At 40.8% G+C, this 21,302-nt stretch overlaps 1 protein-coding gene across 1 annotated transcript in view; it reads left to right on the top strand.

Annotated features, from left to right (window-relative positions):
- The window catches only part of Adamts18 (ADAM metallopeptidase with thrombospondin type 1 motif, 18), a gene marked incomplete in the record, with an annotated part of 136,001 nt that overhangs the window by 82,970 nt on the left and 31,729 nt on the right, over positions 1 to 21,302 (top strand). Inside the window, 5 exon segments of the mRNA XM_013507112.1 lie at positions 2,854 to 3,002; positions 9,708 to 9,880; positions 13,850 to 13,980; positions 14,769 to 14,892; positions 15,785 to 16,029. Of these exon segments, the coding sequence (XP_013362566.1) occupies positions 2,854 to 3,002; positions 9,708 to 9,880; positions 13,850 to 13,980; positions 14,769 to 14,892; positions 15,785 to 16,029 (822 nt within the window).

Here is a 21,302-nt window from a genome sequence, read left to right as displayed (position 1 = left end):
GTTTTAGAGGTGTGATGATACAAATGATGAATTAATGGAGTCATTGAGAACATAAATACTCTTCAAATCACTTTTGTTTTTGGAGCTGCAAAACTTAAAACATGCAACTTGAGAATGAATGGATTTTAAAAAGCAACAGCCTTAAACGTGGGATGTGTTGACGTAAATACAAGAAAAGATTGATATAAATAAGGCAAATAAGTAATATATAACATAGGTTTAAAGTTGTTACATAAATACATCAAGGATCTGAGTCCATGGGGATTAAATACACCTGCATTAGACTTCGGTAAGCAGAGCACAAGATAAATTAGGCCAGAAGTTTTAAAACAAATGGCCTAATATACCACCACATCTCCCATTATTCTTTAACTTAGGTTATAAATTAAATGCTGTGGGAAAGCCCTGCATTGTAAGGTCACTCTCAGCAGAAAGCATCCTGGTAAATTCCATCCATCATCACTCCAGTGTAATAATTTCTCTCTCTAACTCTCCCTCTCTCTCTCTTCATTCATTCCTCTGATTCTTCCTTCACCTGGGAATGCAGTTGGTTCTTCACTAGACTGCAAGCTCCAAGCAGGCCAAGGCCATGGCTTAGTCATGTTTCACCTGAATGCCAGGGACAGTGTAGCAGCTGCTTAATGTTTTGTTTGTGACCAGGAGAACCCAGATATATCCTTCCCGGTACAGCTCCAGCCTCTTGTCCTTCAGTGATATGTGTACTATGAATACTTAGTAAATGTTTGAGGACATAAAAGCCATATACTTTTATATCAAGATATGTGTGCAGCCGGGCATGGTGGCGCACGCCTGTAATCCCAGCACTCGGGAGGCGGAGGCAGGAGGATCCTTGCAAGTTTGAGACCAGCCTGGGCTACAAAGTGAGCTCAAGGCCAGCCTGAACTGCATAGTGAGACCCTGCCTCAAAAAGACAAAAAAAAAAAAAAAAAAGATGTGTGCAAAGAAGAAAGGTTTGTGGGCTGGGGATGTGGTTCAATGGTAGAGTTCTTGCTTTATATGTACAAGGTCCTGGGTTTGACCCCCCAGAACCACCAAAAAAAAAAAAAAAGAAAGAAAAAAATGTTTGTGCATGCTACCTACCAGAAAATGGATGAAATTACATATGCACATATTTAGTATTTACTTTTATATGTAGAATTTATATATGCATGTGATTATTTGCATGTTTATATGTAAATTCCTATGTATTCCAACTCTCTACACTGAAAAACCAGAGAGAGGTGAGCTGTCATCAGCCTAACCCAGTCTAGGATACACCCTGAAATAATAAAAAGTCTGACTAATTGACTGATTAGAACAGATCTAAAAAAAAGCCTCCTTTCCAAAAAAGACGTTAGACTAACATTAAGATATATTCATCAGTAATATACCCCTGAGATGAGAAGTAGAAGTCCCCTTATAAGCTTTGGCTACTGAGTTAAGTCCAGTCTCTGCCACTTAAGCAAGGGTCTGGGTAGCTGTGTGACTCTGAGCATGTTAATATTTCCTCACTAAATCTCTCTCATCTGTATAACTAGCATCCAACTCCTAAAAGCTCTGCAGAGATTATATGAGATTTTATATACAAAGTTATCCCCACCACTTTTAGGACAGAAGCAGCCTTAACTGCTGCTGGTGATATGATTACTGGCTATTATTTTTGTTGTTGTATCTCAGCCCCAAAGCTCAGCCCAGTGGAGCCCCATAATTCCTGGTAGGGAAGATGCATGCTTATGGTAGACAGACTCCTCAAATGACCATTTGCTTCCCCCCTAAAGTTCCCAAAACATTATGTGATTTCATGCAATCTCTGAAATGGCAATTAATCCAGGGGAAAAAAATTACAGGCAGAAGAATTAGTCAGCACGTGGCAAGAATATGAAGGAAGGAAGCAATATGTTAACATAGACAATGTGCACCAGCAATGAAGCCACACAATCAACAGCCATGAAGCCAAATGTATCACGGGGGAAATGTGAAGATTTAAATGTCAAAACAGTCTCCCTGTAATTCTGTAACTGAGCCCCCACTCCTCAACAAAATCTGGCATGGTCCAAACCCAGCCCTTCGTATCTAATTGCAGAAGCTTTTAGGAACATGCGCAGGTATGCTTAGTCATGCAGAACTTGCTCATAATAGAAGCACCACAGGAGGGAAAATAAAAGACACCATAGGCTAATGCAGCCCCCAAGGAGGGAGATGACCAGCACAGCCTGGAATTTGTTGCAAAACACCAACACTGGAAGATTAGCACAGAAGACATATCACTCTACCTTGTACAGATGCTGGGCAAATAAAGACTCAGCTCTAACTCATCAAAGATGCTAGGAGTTCACAGACAGCCGAGGCTCTGAAGTAGGGACCTTTCATACAGACAGACAATCAACTGTTCTGAGTTAGCCAGTTTCATGAGCGGTGCTCTATAGATGGTTTAAATGAAAAAATATCTAATGTGTTTATAGTTGCATCTATTTTGATGATGAGAAGAATCGCTCCAAATGACCAATTCTTGGTTGATAGCTCAAAAACTACTTTTGCTTGAATGAATCATCTGAGCTGTCCCTGAGGTAACAGTGTCCGTGACTGACGAGAGAAGCTCCACTTTAATTTTGTCACCTGCTCTTGGCTGTTGGGTGGCATGTTATGTGGATAGCTCACAAAACCTGCCGCACTTCTCCAGATGGCAGCCTGTTGGTGTACGTGGTGCACCTGGAGTTTCTGAGTGTTTACAAAGCCCGGCAGGGCAAGAACTGATCAGGGTGTCACACAGTGTCTTTCTCTGTATGCACGTGTTTCATCTCCCTGTGCTGTCCAGGGCTTTCTGACAGGAAGCGTGTCATGTTCCTTCCACAGTGGTGTCGCCAAGGCCAATGTGTGAAGTTGGGGGAGCTCGGACCCCGGCCCGTCCATGGCCAGTGGTCTGCCTGGTCAAAGTGGTCAGAATGTTCCCGGACTTGCGGTGGAGGAGTCAAGTATCAAGAGAGACACTGCAACAACCCCAAGTAAGACTCTAGTAGATAACTGGTCTTTGGAAGGCCTGGACCTTCAGCCTGGTACAGGCTGTGTCAGGTGTTGTTTTCATCCTTTGGCTTAATAGCAATCAACAGTGTTTTGCTGTTTGCATACGGACGCTCTGTGTACTGGGGAATGGCAGGGCGGGCAGAAACCAAAACACAGCAAGGGCAGCTACGCTGTGTGAGTAGGACAACCAAAGACCCCAGTCTGGTTAGGCGAGATGGCTCAGGTTTATAATCCCAGCTGTCCAGGAGGCTGAGGCAAGAGGATCACAAGTTTTTGTCCAGCTCAGGCAACCTTATGTCTCAGTGAGATCGTACCTCTAAATGAATGAATTGGTGAATGAATGAATGGATGCATGAAGTTGAGGATGTAGCTCAGTGCAGAGATCCTGAACTCAATCCCCAGTACCAGAAAAAGAAATTTTTAAGTGGCCGGTCAGTTACCACAGTGTGAATTGCTTTCTTAAATCTCAGTAAGAACTCCATAGCTATACAGTCAAATGCCTCAAATATTGCAGAACATGGGGTCTTGGCTGTCAGCACCTGTGTGCACTTCCCAAATCGGGGGCTGGACAAATTGAGATTTTTGCCATGCAGAAATATGCACCAACGTGTGTTGACAGATTGACGTAAGCTTTCAGGAGAAACCAGGAAGAAATAAGGGTGAAATGTCCCAGTTTTGAAAATTTGAGAACAAATTGTTCTGATTTTCCTTAAAAACTAAACTAAAAGCCACTGTGAAGATTAACCAAGTCATCCATGGTCAAGTCACACTACCATCTATCCTCAGTGACATGGAGGTGGCTTTGGGTTACTTTTACATGCTCCAGGGGCTGGGGATTTAGCTCAGCGGCAAAAGCGCCTGCCTGGCAAGCGCAAGGTCGTGAGTTCGGTTCCTGGTACCGGAGAAAAACCAAAAACCAAAAAAAAACAAAACAAAACAAAAACTTTTACATGCTCCAGTTCGTGTGTAAGATAGATATTTCCCCTTTGGCATGCCGATGGAGAAAGAGCTACGCTTCTGAGACCAAAAGGCTTTAGATCCTGTGTTTGCCCCTTTGCTGTGTGGCTTCTGCAAAGTCACTTGAACTCTGAGCTTGGGTGTTGCAGGAAATGGAGATGTGTCACTCACCTCAGATGATTTGGGCAGAATTAGAAATCGTGCCTGCAGAATGCCCCAAAGACAAGGGAGCATCTCTTAGATCCTCCACAAAAGGCTCTCAAGCCTGTGTGTCTTTCAAAGTTCTCATCCCAAGCTCACCAGGTGGGCAGTGTTAGGCTTTGTGTCTAGATGTCCCCTCTAAGCCTCATGCAGTCATGGGGGAGCAGGCTTTTTCGGAGGTGGCTGGATCTGGAGTTTGCGACTGATTCATAGTGTAATGCTGAAATTAAGGGTGCTGGGATTAAGGCTGGGTGATTGCTGGATCACTCCACTGATTGGATTGGCACCACACTAATCCCAGTAGTCTGGATAAAATAAAACGGGCAGAAAGAGGCTTGTTTCCTCCTTTTTGCTCTCGCTTGCTGATTTTGCTATCTTCTGCCACCAAGCACTGTTGCCCCTCTGTCATGTGTTGCTCTGCCTTGGAGCCGGCTGATATGGACGGAAACCTCCACAAACTGTGAGCTACATAAACCTTTCCTCCTTTAACTTTGGATGTCGGGTATTTTGCCTCAGTAAGGAGAGAAAAGTAACTAAGACAGGCAGCAGCAGGGGGAGGGGCAGAGGCATTACTGATACTACTGGATCTTAGAGAGTGCAGTGGAATGACAAGAATGTGGCAGGGAGTCAGAAAATAGGGGATTTAATTTTACAACACAATTGCAGTCCTAGTACAGAGCTTACAGTCGACCCTGAAGCCCAACAGCCTGGCTTTGCCTCCTGGGCTTGCCAGGGCAGGCCACGTGGCCACTGGTGATGAGCTCTGTCTGTTCCCAGGGGCCTCATTTATGAAAATGGGGTAATGATGCCACCTCACCGGCTGAGGTAATAGTGGTGATTTGATTTGAAAAGCACCTGGCAGGAAGCAAGCGTGGCACAAATGTGAGGTAAAATGAGAATTACACTAATAAGGAAACTAAAACAGAAGGAAAGTTTGAACCAGACAAAGTACTTTATCTGAATCAGCAGGCTGGGCTAGATGAAAAGGCTAATGTCTTTCAAAATACAATGGACACTTTTTTTTTCTAAAATATAAAGGGTACTTTAACTATGAGTCTTCTGTAGGTGTTGCTTGGGATACCTTGGGCTGGTCTAGGGCTTTTCACCTTCGGAACTATTGAGTTGAAAGGCTGGAACATGCCTGCCGTGGGGTTTGTCTGGAATATTGCAGGATGGTTCTCATTCCCCCTAGATGCTGATAGGATCTTTTCCCGTCCCTCTATCCTCCAAATTGTAACAGCCAAAAATATCTCCAGGCATTACCCCTAGGCCTACAAGGCCAAATCATCTTTGAGACTCACTGAGGTCTCACCAGACCCAGGCGCTGGGCATAATGGGAAGGTGTATGATGTGTTTATGATTTATGGTAGATTATTACAACTGTCCTTCTGACACTTTGAATGTAGCCCATGTTTTGGATAGGATTGTTAAAATCATTATACTACTTTACATTTTTGAAGTGTATTTCACGGATCTGGTTCACATACATCACAACATTTTTACAATCTCGGTATTTTCCCATGAAAGAAATAGATTACCTAATTTAATAGCTGTGCTGGTAAAGTGCATGAATAGTGCCCCTGAGAGTTAAATGAAAACTTTTCTCATATCTATGGGATGGAGAGCTCTCATTATAATAGGGCATTGTTCGTGGAAATATATTGTAATTTTAGAGAAGCCTTATGAAAGAATTAATCAGTAACGTATTTCCACTTGGTGCGTTTTGTCCCATTAAACGAGATTAAGGTAATCAGGATACCGTTTAACTATGCATGAGGTCACAAATGAAACAAGTAGACGATAGGATATCCCAAGACGATTGAATTAATTGTTCTCTCTGCTCGTAATTTGCTTTGTTATAATAAACTGGGGTTCTTTCTCCCTGTTTCAAGTCTGATTTCTTGCTTTGCTTCAGCCCTTGGTTCTGTTCTCATCACTCAGCCTAACTGTTGTTATTTTCTCATCTGAGAAGCAGTGTAGGGTTTCTGTTTCATCCAGTGATATTTTTTCCTCAGTATGTTTGGTTTGTTTCTTTTTGTTTTTTTCATATAGAATGAGTGATTCCTGGCTGATGTACGGATTTCCCAAATTTTAGAGCTTTCAAAGAGTTCAAGATTATCAGTCTCAAGATGCCCTTCGCCAGCACACATGGCTGCCTCCTTTATCCTGGGTTTATAGTGGACAGTTTTCTTTGCCCTCGGCCCTGTTTTGTACCGAGCCTTGCTGAGCTCGAGGAATCTCTCAAAGTACTTTTCCAGGCATTTGCTCCCAATCAGATTAGAACCAATACATGGGTTGAAGCCTCATCAGATCCAGTTATTTTCCAGTTGCGTATCGTAGGCACCCCGACACATCAGCAGCCCCTGCCTGGGAACCCTGCAGCTAATGATAGAGTGAGTTCAAAGTCCTACAATCTACCCCCAAAAGAGTCTAGCTAAATTCTACCATTAAAAAAAGCCCAGGTAAATTCCTATAAACTCTGTTCAAGGAAATTAACAGTGGCATGCCAAGGCATTCTAGAAATTCCCTAAAACATGAATCTATTCCAGCAGGAATTATGTGCCATTTATTCTAATACCACTTAGCAGATGGAGTTTGGAGGAAAGCCTGCCTCCAGAGCAATGGTTGAACCAAATTTTTGTCCTCTTTTCCAACAAGTAATTCCCAGGTTCAAATATCAGAATCATTAGGGTACTTTAAAAAAGAAATACTGATTCTGTTTCAATGTACACATTATATTTTCTTACTGAGAGAGTCTTGGGGGTCCAGGAATCCCCTGTATATATGTGTGTATATATGTGTATATATGTGTGTGTGTGTGTGTTTCACAGAGTTGTGATCAAATAATGATATATCCAACAGATTTCATAACCACTGTAATCAGGATGAATTAGACACAAGCAAACACATAGTAACATAAGGACAAATCAAGTCCTTAGGACTTTTATTTTCTGCTTCTATTTTCAATTTCTAATCATAAAGAACTTGCTGCACCAAGGAGCCTAATGGTAGCATTTTCTGTTAATTTATCCTAATACTAATGTTTAAGATTGCAGAAAAACGTACCTGAGGTGGAAGATTTAATTTTTAAAAAGCTCAAATTCTTGACAGTCTTTACTTTTCATTACTTTACCTTTATCCCTAATTGTCTTGATTACTTTTTGTCTTTACTTTTTTCTCCTTGCTGAGACAAAATACCTGATGCCCAAAATTAAGGAAGGAAAGGTTTATTTAGTTCACAGTTAGTGAAGGTTTCTGTCCATAATCAGCTGACTCCAAGGAAAGGTGGCATGGCACAGGGGCAACACTTTAAGGGAGTGGAAGACAGCAAAAGCAATAAGAGCAAGAGGGGTGGGGGAGCAGAGAGAGCAAAACTCTTTCCCTTCCTTATATTGTATTCAGGCTACCACTCCAGGGCAGGTGTAGTGCTCATACCCATAATCCCAGCATTGGACCGTGAATCAATTAAAAACTCCAGAAGCCTGTCCCATGATTTCATGAGGCCCTAGGGAGACATATAGACACAAACCATAACACTAATGAAAAATGAAATATAGAAATATGTAAAAATGAGATAGTGTAATATCCAGTACAACGTGAGCACTTACTATATAGCAGAATGAACCATTTAAAAATAGTTAAAGTTTATTTGTACTGAAACTGCCTCAAATTCTTTATAGGGGTTATACTGGTGGTCAGAATTACCACCATTTTACAGATGAGATTAAATCAAACCGCCTAAAGTCAACGTGAAAGAGACAGTGCATATTTAAATCCCAGGTCTACCTACTGGTGAAAGGCTAGCTCCTAACCACTGCCCTCTCTCTCCTTCTCTCTCTTCCTATGCAGACCCCTATTGCCTAGCTCAGAATCAGGAATAGCTGAGTAGGAAAATAATCCCAGACAAAGTCCACAGGTCTGAGGTTGAGCTCTGCTCTGTCTCTTCCTGTGTGACCTTCATTCCTCAAGGATTCTCAGCTCTATGGGTCATTTTTCTGCTTGCCTATAAAACAAGGGAAGGCGTGATGATGCGTTTGGAGATCTTCTCTGTGCCACAGGTTCTACAAGTTGACAAAGTAGCACACTGGTCTTCTTTCACTTCATTTAATACGAGCAGTCCACATGAGGGTTCTTTGTTAACTCTCAGAAAGTCTTAAATGTAGCAATTAGTTTTAAACCTGTCTTGTTAAGATGACTGGGAATCTTGAAGCTATGATAAAACACTTTAAGGTTTCCTAAATGCTTTTTAGATAAGGTAAGATGTCTGCAGGGATTTGCTCTAGGACCATGGCTGCTGCGTGTTTAAAGAGTTGCTCCAGAATGTTTTGAAATAACATAAAAATCCCATTCTGGCAGCATGGCCCTTCCTGTTTCTGCTGAATCCATCTTAACATGCAGTTATAGGAGGACTTGGTAAATATGCTGAAGCAAATCCAAGGGTGTTTTAACGAATACTTGTGCTTCCTGGAGAGACAAGGATTTTTAATCACAGAAATTTATTAACCTGGGTTCTCCCTTCATGTTACATGTTGGAATTGAATTTTTGTGTGTGATGATCCACTGTTGAGGGGCGGGGAGTCATTGCTTCACACACAGAGTGGACTGGATAAGTGGGTGTAGTAATTTCTATGTGGTTGGCATCTTTTTTTCTTTGTTTTGCTTTCTGGCCTTTGCAGATCAGTCTGTTCATTAAGATCTTGAATAGCTCATCATTAGATCATAACTATTTATATTCTAATGGGATTCCCTATTCTGGAAATCCATTTCCCATTGTGCTTGGCAAGAAAGCAGCGGGCCACCTGCGAAGTTAAGAAGTGATTATGCAGAGGAAAGCAAGGCAGTATTTTCCCTCAGTTTAGGATCCAGTCAAATAAAACCCAAAAGTCAGACAGCGATCAGAGTGCCATCTTGAGGATTGGCAGAGCTGGGTGAGGGAACATGGCCAATGGGACTTTCTTTTCCTTCTCTCTGGGGTCCTGACCCTGGGTGTCAGGACAGGTGTGTGGGAAAGCGTGGGAAGTCAGTAAGAGTATTAAGGAATGGAAGAAGAGCTGAGGTGTAGGGTGGGTCTGCTTTTATGTTGGTGCATAGTGTGTGTACATTTTACTAGGAACATTTCGGTCTTCTTATGTTTCTCTGACACATAGGCAATCTGATGAATATCAAGAATATCTTTTCATCAGTTACTAAGGAAATTGCCAGCATATAAAATTGGAACAGAGATAGCAAATAAGTTTAATCACACATGCCAATTCTAATCAGTGAGCCTTGGTAGCAGCTATCTAAAGGTATGTTGAAAACGATTTTGAGGTCATGTCCAGCTTCTGAAAAAAAAAAATAGAGAAAAAAAAGAAAGAATTCCTTGATTGATTGATTATGTCTGCTGCGGATGCAGGAATGGATGCAGCAAGTTGTATGCTATGCATTTCCATTTCTGTGGTAAATGGTTACCTTGATTGTCCCTCCTTACCTTATGGCACATGAGTAATGGTAAGGCTAGCATTAAAATTCTTGAATTTTATTTTTAGGCCTCAGTATGGTGGCAAGTTCTGTCCAGGATCTAGCCGTATTTATAAGCTGTGCAACATTGACCCTTGTAGTGCAAATAGCTTGGATTTTCGAGCCCAGCAATGTGCAGAATATAACAGCAAACCTTTCCGTGGATGGTTCTACCAGTGGAAACCTTACACAAAAGTGGAAGGTAAGTCATCATCTATAACACTCAAATGTCTCTGTGTTGATGCTAATGGGAATGAACAACAAGGAAAAAATTGCTGCCAAAGTCTGAGCATGTCATTGTTTACTTTTCATTCCCCAGACTTGTCCTTGTTCATTTTTTTGTTAATTTCCATGGGTTTTGTTTATTTTTCCACACACCCCCCCCCCACAAGAAACCCCTTGTCTTCCACATCTGTAAAGGAAAGGATCCATGTGTGTGAAATGTACTTAAATTTCTAAACTCACCTTTGACATTTCAACTGTTTTGCCTCCCAGGGATGTTCCTTGAAATTGGTATGAACTGCCCAGAGCAAAAACTCATGAAACCATATATGTCCCATGGAGACACCAGCCTCAGCAACTGCTGTGGCAGACGATAGTGAGCACGGGAAGCGCTGTGTGTGAAGAGCACGTGTTCACGAATGCACACACACACCCCTCTGTACAAACTGTCTCTGCACTGAGTTCTTCACACTTTTTATACCTCAAAGTTATGGCTTACACTGTACTTTTTAAATGTGCTTATTGTTATTCTGGCTAACCCCCAAACCATTTCTTTTCATTGCAATATGAGAATTTGGCATAATTTCTATACCTACATAGAACAAGCTGTCACTCTTCTAGTTGTTTCCTTTCCACTGTTGTAGCATTTATCAGAACTCAGCTGTGCCAGATTGAAAAAGGATCCTTGAGCATCTCTGCTGTACCTCTGCAGAAGGGGAAGGGACTGAAGGTTATGAGCTATTGCTTTGCAAAAATTCCAGATGAACCTGTATCATCCGTTACCGTGGAGGAAGCTAATGCAGTGAGAGAAATCATCATAACAAATAACGCCTCCAAATGAAAAAGCAAAGAGAGTGCAGCTTTGCCCAAAACCACCAGGCCATTTCATGGGTGTTGATGAGGTTTTGGGTCACGACTGTTTATTCAAAAACCCAGACACAGGTAGAAACAAATATTCTGAAAACTGTGTCTTAGGACGAAGGGATGAGGAAACTGTGGATATTTACTACTGAAAAGAAGCTAATTCAAAAATTTGAAGAGATATTGAGTAGATGGGGTTTTGGATTTATTTGGAATTATTTCAGAGAACACAGTTAATTTAAGGGCTAAGAATCTTGTATGTCTCATTACTTTCCCAGAGACACCTCCCTTGCCAGCCTATCTAAAATATTCTTCCCAGCTGCTTAAGTGACTTGTAAATGATGCCAGGAGAAGTAGGCCTGAGTAACAGTCCTTCTTTACGATGTTTCTTTGTTATAGCAAAATAATGAATAGTGCTCAAAGTTAGCCATGTAAAATGCAGCCCATAGATGGCTTTTACAAGCATTTTACACACGCCCACTTATTGATTGTTTAATCTGATCTTTATCAATCGGCTTTAATTTCAAGAGGCTGTTTACTTATACTCTTTGTTCTGGTTACATCTATGCTGCTTTTTAACTTCCCTGACTTTGTCGTCCCCTTCTTAGGGTTGCCTTTACCCTGTTCTATTCTTTAGACCTTTTATCAAAGCAAGCATTTTTGATCTAGTCAATTTATTATCTTCCTCTCCACGAGAATTTAGATTCCACAAGACTCAGTCTTTGTTATCTTGAGCGTGCTTTTATCTTCTGGATCTTCAGAATCTAAGAACAGTACCTGGTATATATTCAACGGCTATGACTTTTGATATATGTGAATAGATAGATATTACCTGGCCAAAATGGATGCATGTCTCATTTGTAAGTAGTAAGCTCCCCATCACTGGAGTTATTTTACCACGGGAGGAGTAGTTACCTAGGCAGGATTATGTACACTAGGTTCCAGCAGATGATTAGATGGAAGAGCTGGAGTTGCTTCCAGTTCAACCTCTGAAGATTGGTTTTTTGTTGGTTTTATATTCTCATAACTCTATGTTTCTTACATGTGGTTCCCTCTCTGAGATGTCGCTGTTCCATTCACCTCTCCTCTACTCTTTGCTTTGGCTTCTGGGATACTCTGTAGTCATTCCCACATTACCTCTTTCATTCAGATGCAGTGTTTAGGGAATCTGCCTTATTATTCTCCTTTAAATAGATTCTGTGATACATAAAGAGAACCTTAAATAAATGTAGTAACTTAGAAAATGTTTCCTGGTTGTCACATTCTTTCATTAATTGTATTGTAGTTTTCATTCAGCAGAGAGCTTCCCATTTCATTCATTCACTCTGCGATGCTTACTGAGGTCTTTTAGCCTAGGAGAGCATTGAAGAAAGCATCACAGACAGCGTTAGGATCTCATATCCTGGTGCAGGGGGACAGAAAGTTGAGGGTCTCTGGTCTGTCTCTTCTCCTTCTGACACTTGCATCAGAAGAGCCTGATGACTGGAAGGTGTATGACCTTTCTGAAGTTAAGAAAAACAAGTGGAGACTTTATTCATCAATGCAGTCTTTCTTCTGCAGTAGTGAGCATTTTTTCCTTCCTGTTACTCTTCTCTCCTTGTCTTTCTAAAAGAGTAGTTGGTAAACTTGTCCAGGCATCTGTGCTGGAAAAACCAAGCTTCCTAGAACTTAATTCCTGGGAATGATGGAGAAAAGAAAGAAAATCTGTATCATCCAAATTTGTAACCTCATATGTGAAAATTAGGAGGCATTCAAAAAAGCTGTTACTTAAAAAAAGTGTAGGGAAAGAAAAATGTTTAACCCACCCACACATCTACATATTGCAACCATAATAATTTCGTTTCTTTCTTGTTCAAGTTTTGACTTTCTTCTGTTGAGGATTTTATGAATCATGATTGTTTGCAAACTGTTTACACGTTTGTTGTAAAACCGTTGTTAGGGATATCATTCAATGTCACCTAAGTGAGGTCTCATGTGAGAAATATCATCTGGAATTCTTGGCCAAAGAGAATTCTTTCTCTTGGAACTCATTTCTGATAACAAGAGCTCTGTAAAGTTATTTTTTCTTTTGCCTGGGATACCAGAAACTTCTCAGGGACTTAATTGTCAACAAAAGTTACTTTTTCAGTACTAAGCATTAGTTTATTTGCTCCTTATTAATTTTCATGATATGATTTTACTCTACATATTTTATAAACATTATTGACTCTATGCTGGTTTTTGAAAGTGCCTAAACTTTTTCTTTTTTATAGACATAACTAAATACATAAAGTAATCCAGTCCTAATAAAGGTCATCAAACTATGACCTGACCTTTTTTTTTTTTTAACATGCTCATGACAGGGCTGTAATTCATATTTCTGGCTGCCAATGTCTCTGAATCACCAATGGTACGTATATGACTGTCCCATTGAGTGGCATGGGACAGTCATGCATGCACCGCTGGTTTACAAGTCACCTATATATTGCCAGTGGTTCACACCAGTGGGAACATGTTAAAAAGCACTTCTTTGGCACACAGCAGTTACTCCTTCTGTTTTATATTATCAATGGCTAACCATGAGACCTCTGAAGTCTAGAATACTTATCCAAGGAAGGCTAGCTATACAGCGCACCAATCATGTGTATGGTAACAGTTGGTAAGGATTAAAATCTTTATGTATTAATATGAAATTAGCTTTACCTGGATTGTTAGATGACTTGTATTTGAGTTGCACTGCTGGGGATTGAATCCAGGGCCTTGCCTATGCTAGGCAAGTGCTCTGGCCTTGCGCCCTTAGATTGTTAAATGGGGTTCATATTCTTAAAAGCTACATGCACATGTTGCTATATATATGCACACAGAGGTACATGCAAAACTGTGCATAGGGCTGGGGATGTAGCTCTGTGGCACAGCGCCTGCCTGGCAAGTGTGAGGTTGTGAGTTCAGTTCCTGGTACCAAAAAATAAAGACCCAAAATACTGTGCACAACATTGTCTTATTTTGATTATGATAGATTCCTGAGTCAATGTAATTGATCCCTTCATAGTCATATAATTTTCCTTACAATTTCCCTTTGACCTTGTCCCCTCAATCTCTTTGCTTCTAGAGGAAGATCGATGTAAACTGTACTGTAAGGCTGAGAATTTTGAATTTTTTTTTGCAATGTCCGGCAAGGTGAAAGATGGAACTCCTTGTTCCCCGCACAAAAATGACATCTGTGTTGATGGGATCTGTGAAGTAAGAGAACATTTCCACCTTGGGGAATCTGGCCATGTTTCTACATTTATATGTTTCTACATATAAATATATACTGTGAGGAGTGTCATGAGAAGTTCTGTACAGGTGACAGGGAAAGCAGACAAAAATGTTCCACATGGATGTAAATGCAGCCTTTCAAATCCCCATTGAATGTTTTGCATGGTCCCTCTCCAATTATCTTCATTTCTCTTTCTCTCTATTTTGCAATGTAATAAATTGAAATAATGATCTATCTTATATTAATATAGTAGATGAAACAATTATGGTAAACTTTACTATCTGCTTACTAACTATATTCACTTCATTGCTAGAACCTCACAAATACACTTTGAACTAGTACAGTTCTTTATTTCTAGTTGTTTTTCTTTGCTCCTTGAGTACTCACTTTTTCTTGCATTTAAATTTGACTCTTTGATCCTTTTAGGGTGTGCGCATGGGTGCATGTGTGTATTCTTATCCGTGTGTTTATGGTTTAGTCAGGGAACAGGCCTGAAAATCTCTCCCAGTGTTAGAAGGGAGCTCTTCCATTGTCGCAGATGTAGTCTGAGCATCAGACAAGTTCTGTGTCTTGCTCAGTCGTGTGTCTAATAATGGCAGGGGGAGAGAGATAAACCACAATCAAACTTGAGACTGTGGTTTTAACCATGCACTGTACTGCCTCCCTCTCTGACATTCTGCAAAGACAAAAAAACCACATACCTCTTAGTTATTCTTAGCTGTTGGCTTCTCTGATCTTTGATGATTTTCTAACCTTTTTTTCCCCACAGCCAGTAGGATGTGATCATGAACTTGGCTCCAAAGCAGTTTTGGATGCCTGCGGCGTTTGCAAAGGTGATAATTCAACTTGCAAGTTTTACAAAGGGCTGTACCTCAACCAGCATAAAGCAAATGGTAAGAGACACTGCTGTCTCATTGTCATTGCTGCTGAAGCACAACTTTTGCAGCTGAATGTGTTTGCGTCATGTTAATGTAGTAACTGAGACACAGATGGTTACTTTTGTCACTCATGCAAGAACAAGGAGAATAGAAGTATTTTTGATGAGTTTTTTTTAGTACATTATAGTTCAGAAGTATGTTGCCTTCCTACTTAGTGGTCTAAATATGACAGAGAGGCTATCATATGCACAAAACTCATTTGTTAAGAAAAGAAACATACTATAAGCTGGACATAGCACATTCCTGTAATCACAGGTAGTGGGAGGCTGAGGCAGGAGCATGATAAATTCAAGGCCAACCTGGGCAATTTAGTAAAATTTGTCTCAAAATAAAAGGGCTGAGGATGTTGTTCAGGTGTAGAATTCTTACCTAACATGAGCAAGGCCTGGATTTGATCCCTGTGATTATAGAAAGGGAAAGATTTATTGGAAAACCCAGAGGATCTGCGCTCACATTGGTACATGAATATTTGAAACAATTATCTAAACATCTTGAGTTTCCAGAATATTACTTGTTAAAAACACATGGCTTTAAATTTCTTTTGGCTAAGTTAGACAGACCAGAGGGCATTTTTGAGTTTGAGGTCTCTCTTGGCCTTGGAAGGAGAAGAGTATGTCTTCTATCCACAGACACACGCTTAGTAAGATACTGGGAAAGCCGCATCTACTAGTGCTTCTAACTCTTGAAAAATGAAATAACTGTTCTTCGTGGAGTGGGACTGAGTGTCAATTAGTGGTCCAAAAACTCTGCACTAAGAAAATGGACACTGCATGGTTCTGGGCATTTTTGGTCCCCCTTCTCTAATGCACAGTGTAGAATTCAGAACTGTTCTATTCTTCCCATTTAGAATATTATCCAGTGGTCATCATTCCAGCGGGGGCTCGAAGCATTGAGGTCCAGGAGCTGCAGATATCCTCCAGTTATCTTGCTGTTCGAAGCCTCAGCCACAAGTATTACCTCACAGGCAGCTGGAGCATCGACTGGCCAGGGGAATTCCTCTTTGCTGGGACCACATTTGAATACCAGCGTTCTTTCAACAATCCAGAACGTCTCTACGCACCAGGACCCACCAATGAGACACTGGTCTTTGAAGTAAGCCTTTTCAGTTCATTCATTTCTCAATGCTTCGTGCTACATTTATCCCGATGACTCCAATTTGAACAAGCTGAAAGCACTCCAGTCTTCTCAGTTCAAACTTGTTTCCCAGTAGGCTAATTTTCAAAGTGTAAGCAGGAGAAGACAGTTAGCACCTCCATTTGAGGGAGAAAGACATCCAATGAGCTGCTACGAGAATGTGCTGATTTTCACACGAGAGTGCCAGCCTTTCACCATTATGCTGGGCTTTTGTGAATGCCAAGGAATGCAGCAGGAATGTTTTTGCAATTATTCCAGTTTGTCTGTGTCTGTCATTTAGACACTCCAGGGTAGCTGTTCACTGCAAGCCAACTACCCTGTGAGGCAGAGTTACATAGGAGAGAAAATGCTTGCTTAGGTGTCACCTGAGTTTTAGTCATACTACACCTTTGCAATTTTGTAGGCTGTAGTTTCCCCAGAAATAAGAAAAATATCTCAGTGGGCAATAATGATAATAAATACAGCTAACCCATCTTGTGGAGTCACAAGATTGTTACCATATGTGGATTTTCTTCAGTCATGTCTTTGAGTTTGCTTTCTCCCCCTTTTGTAAAATGGGACTGATGGTTTACTCTCTGAAGCAAGTGAGTTGCTTCAGTTCATATAGAAGTGACATTGCCTGCCAATTCCTGAACATGTATATAACTAAGCATTCTTGGTAGTGATTTCAAGCTTCAATTTCTTGCAGGTACAGTTGAGGTACAAAACTTACTGTGCAAGTTGGATTTCTGTTCCTATAACAAAATACCAGACTCAGTTAACTTGTAGAGAGGAAAGGTTTGCTTTGACTCCTAGTTTTGGTTGTTTCAGTCTGTGGTCAGTTGGCCCTGCTGTTTTTGACCATGTGGGGAGGCAGTGATATCATGGTAACAGTATACAGTGGAGAAAGCCTCGTAGCTCATGGTAGCCAGGAAGCGAGAGAGCTCCTAACTGTACCACACACTGAGGAACAAGGGTCATCCAGCAGACACTTACCTAAACCATAGCACTTAACTTACTGACTTGCCAGAATAGGGAATCAAGTGTCAAGGAAAGTTAAAAGATGTTCCTAACTCATACTGCCAGAAAAAACCAGAGGTGAACTGGTGTCCTATCTTTTCCACTCCAGACAATGACAGCTGCATTCAGTCCATCCTATTGTTCTCTTCTCAAATACAGGGAGCATCAGATTGATGCAGCTATTACTATCACTGCTACTAAGGCCATAATGTTCCCCACCTTCCTATGCTTGGACCTTGTACTCATCAATTATAAGCACCTTCTTTCCCTAAAAGTAAGACCTAGCTAGAAAATAAGCTTGAGAACTAGAGATCAAAAAATGCCAGCCCAAACCAGGCATGGTAGCGCACACCTATAATCCCAGCACTCAGGAGGCTGAGGCAGGAGGATTGCCATGAGTTTGTGGCCAGCATGTGCTACATAAGTGAGTTCAAGGCCAGCCTGAATTAAATAGAGAGACAGTGCCTCAAAACAAAACAAAACAAAACAAAGCAAAAACAAAAACAAAAACAAAAATCAGCCCAACTTATCCTTCCCTGGAGTTGACCTAAAAATGAAATATTAAGAGATAGTTATGAGAAGATTATTTGATGGGTTTTGCTAAAATTATATATAATATATATTTTATGCATATTATATATATATATATATATATATATGTATTCAGATTCTTAGTAGTAAGAAAAACATCATAATTCTTATTTCTATGAGTTTACACCATGCCAGGGTCGCAATCACTTGGGATGTTTTTTGTTTAACTATATAATTAATAAAGCAGTTTTCAGAAGCAGATTTTCTTTCTGTCTGAACTGAAGCCCTCAATTTATTCTCATCCTTATTGCCATGTGCAGTGAGACTAGATAATTCTCTGGACAAGTACCATGCTGCTGCGGCGGTGGTAGTGACCTCTGGCAGCCCCCAACAGTTCCGCGGTGAAAGCAGAGAAAATGAATTACTCTCACCCCGTGTGTGGGAGCTTGCGTTCCATGTGTGCTGAGTTATTGGGGGGAATTTAGATGACATCTTGAAGTTTCCCTAATGGATTCTTAGGTTGGCTAGGATTTTAGAAAGTAGAAAAGTGCAAATACCTATGCATTAAATTGTCATTGAGTTCTTCTGCATCTCATGCCCTGAGCTTCTGTTGTGTCCCATAACGGCAGTAGCTGTGAATTGAAAGGCAAAAAATAATAAATCTCCTTGTTATGAAACTTAGAGTGTTGGAAAGCACCACGTAGTGTTCCATAAATATGTAAATGAACACAGTTACAGATCAGGATAAATGGCTGGGAAGGAAATCATGGTAAGAAAATACAGAGAGAGAAAGCCTTGGATTAGGGAATGGTGGAGAATGTTCTCCAAGGTGGAGCAGGATGACTGAGAAGGGCACAAGGGAGTCTGGGAATGGAAACTGCAATTAAAACACCATGTTTTAGAACTTCGTGTGTGTGTGTGAGAGAGGCAGAGAGATACTGGGGAGTGAACACAGGGCCCTTATCCTCACAGTGCCTTTAATTAGAACTCTGTGTGTGTGTGTCAGACAGACAGACACTGAGGAGTGAACACAGGGCCCTCACAGTGAGCTACATCTTTAGCATTTAATTTTTTTTTTTTTTTTTGAGACAGATTCTTGCTAAGTCACTAAGCCGCCAAGTCTAGGCTCATACTTGGGATTCTCCTGCCTCAGCCTCCCAGAGTGTTGGATTACAGGCATGACCACTACACTTGTCTTGTTTTAAAGGGGTTAAGAGTTCTTGACGAAGCCCACATACATATCTTTGTCTAGCGTAGCATATAAGCCCCTTCCTCTTGTCTCTGAATCTAGGAATCCTGTGTCATTGCTGGCCGAGACAGGCTTCTATGCCTTTTGTCCATTAATTTCTTAATATATTGCATAGTTTGTTAAAAAAATAAAAAAATAAAGGATAGTATTGGGCTGTAGGATAGATACAGTAGGAGGAACAGACTACCATAAGAATACAAACCGTGGTAAAGAGTTTGGATTTCATGCTGAGAACATCAGAACCTTACTACAGTAAGTGTCTTAAAATCTTCAGCAGCTGCTCTGCAGATAAGTGACTGAGGAGACGTGAAGTAAATTGGGGGGAAAATAAACTGATCTTGGAGAAGATAAAGCTAGAAGTGCTGTAAGATGACACCAAGGAGTTGAGTGTAGATCTGCTTGGAAAACCGTGTGGGCTGAGCATGGAAAGTTGTTGGAAAGGTTCCTAGAGATGCATAGGGTGTGGACTCTAGGAGAGAAGGCTGTGTTGAGAAAGGATCTCACGCCACTGCTTTGAGCATCTGTTGGGTGTTTTTACCACTATAACCACCTTGAGGATTCCTGGAAATAGGGTTAGGGATGGGGGAGATTTTCATGCTAGCTGCCTTGTACTGGAGATGATCTCTGCCAGTCAAGAGTAACTATCGACTTGCCATTGAGTGTGTGTTTAACAGTCATCAATGCCTTGGCATAGATACATGATTCAGTTCCTGAAAATGAAGTAATACACAAGTGGATCACTCATTAACTGAGAAAAGTATGCAAGTCCCAGTTTTCTTTAATAAAGCTGCCTCTCTGGAGTAGCCAAGTCATTGTCACGTCAATAATATGCCTTGGGAAGAAACTCTTGAACCCTGGCTGACACCACCGGTGGAGGGTCACACACCTGGTGCCCCCACACAGGTGTCACAGGAGCTTGAGGTGGATGCGCACCTGTCATCACTCTGGCATTTTCCCTTGTGTCCTTGCCCTGCACCTGCACACCTGCAGATAGGACAGCAGAGCTAACTATGCTTGTGGCAGTAGGGATGGCATCCTAGCTGCTGCTGCTGCTGCTGCTGCTGCTGCTGCTGCTGCTGTTGCTATTCTTTTTTGTCCAAGATTGCTCCAGCTAAACATCTCCTTCCAGACTGTAATGTATTTAAATTCTGTGTCTGAATGCCATATACAAAAACTATGCAAATTCATTTTAGAGGATAATTTCCAAGTATTACCTTGATTTCTGGAAGCAATCAGAGAAACCTGCTTAGTGTCCTTTTCATAATTTCAAGACTGGGCAGCGTCTTCATATTTGAAAACCACAGCATTTCCTACAATGTCAGAAGAATATTTGATATTAATAGAGATGTTTCTTTGAGGCTACCATGGTGTAAAATGAAGACAACTCTCCACAGAGTAGTTATCTAGTAGTACTAGACAGGGTTAAACATTTACTGAGGAAAAGGAGTAGGAGAAAATGAACAAAAAGTAACCATGTGCAACTTCAGATTCAAAGGTTAAAAGCACAGATTCTTCACTAACTAATGGGACTTGGGGGCCAATTTCTTAATGTCTGTGTTGCTTAACTTCCACATTTGTAAAAAGGGAAAGAATACTCATGATTACAGTGATTATAAGGATAAGTTTCATGCTTATAAAATATGTAGCACATAACGTTTATTTACTATCATTATTTTGTTTCTCAGCATATCCTATGCATTTAAAAAAAAAAACTAAACCTCAGACTCTAGTTACCAAATTGATGAGCAGAGGCCAAATTCAGATCACATAATATTAAAATAAAGTAGATCAGTGCTTTAATATCAGTTGATTTCTTATAAAGTATGGATTTTTAGATTTATTTTAGTAAAATGAAATCTGGTCCCAGTAGATATTTGAGTTCTCAAACTTGGCAGTAGACCTTGACCATGAGTTGATGTTCCATTGTCATCCAGACCTGAGACACAGGTTGCGTTACTTCTGTCTGTGTGGGTGGGAGACCCCAGAAGATCTCTCCACGTTTGTTAGAGAGAGGTGGTCCTTAGGAGATGCTCTTCATCCCTTGGGGCTGTTTATTTTAGAGATTTATTTTATTTTAGAGATTTATTTTATTTTAGATATTAGGAATTCTGAATCAAACTGTCCAGAGTTCTACAAGTAATGCAACCTCAAAATTACACTTTAAACCTAAGGTGTAAAAATTGGCTCTCTTGTTGAAGACTTCCAGGGTTTTTTTCCAATGTTTTTTTAAAAAGATGTATCTGTTTCCTCTCCTTGTTTTCTGTTGAGTATCTGAGCAGCCAATTCCCTTCCTTTTGGGAAATCTGTTTAGCTTGAAAGGCACCACTTTTAGAGCAACATAGCTTTGTTAGCTGTGCCAAGAGGCCTTTGATGCACCACTAAGCAAATGTATACACACACAGTTCTTAGCTGAAAGAAACCCAGACCAAGAAGCAGGGCTGGCTGCCTCTTA

The sequence above is a fragment of the Chinchilla lanigera genome, unplaced genomic scaffold (genome assembly GCF_000276665.1).
Source record: "Chinchilla lanigera isolate Chin_1 unplaced genomic scaffold, ChiLan1.0 scaffold00121, whole genome shotgun sequence".
In the NCBI taxonomy this organism is placed as follows: Eukaryota; Metazoa; Chordata; class Mammalia; order Rodentia; family Chinchillidae; genus Chinchilla; species Chinchilla lanigera.
Note: the sequence above shows the minus strand (reverse complement) of the source record. Positions and strands in the feature narration are given on the sequence as shown.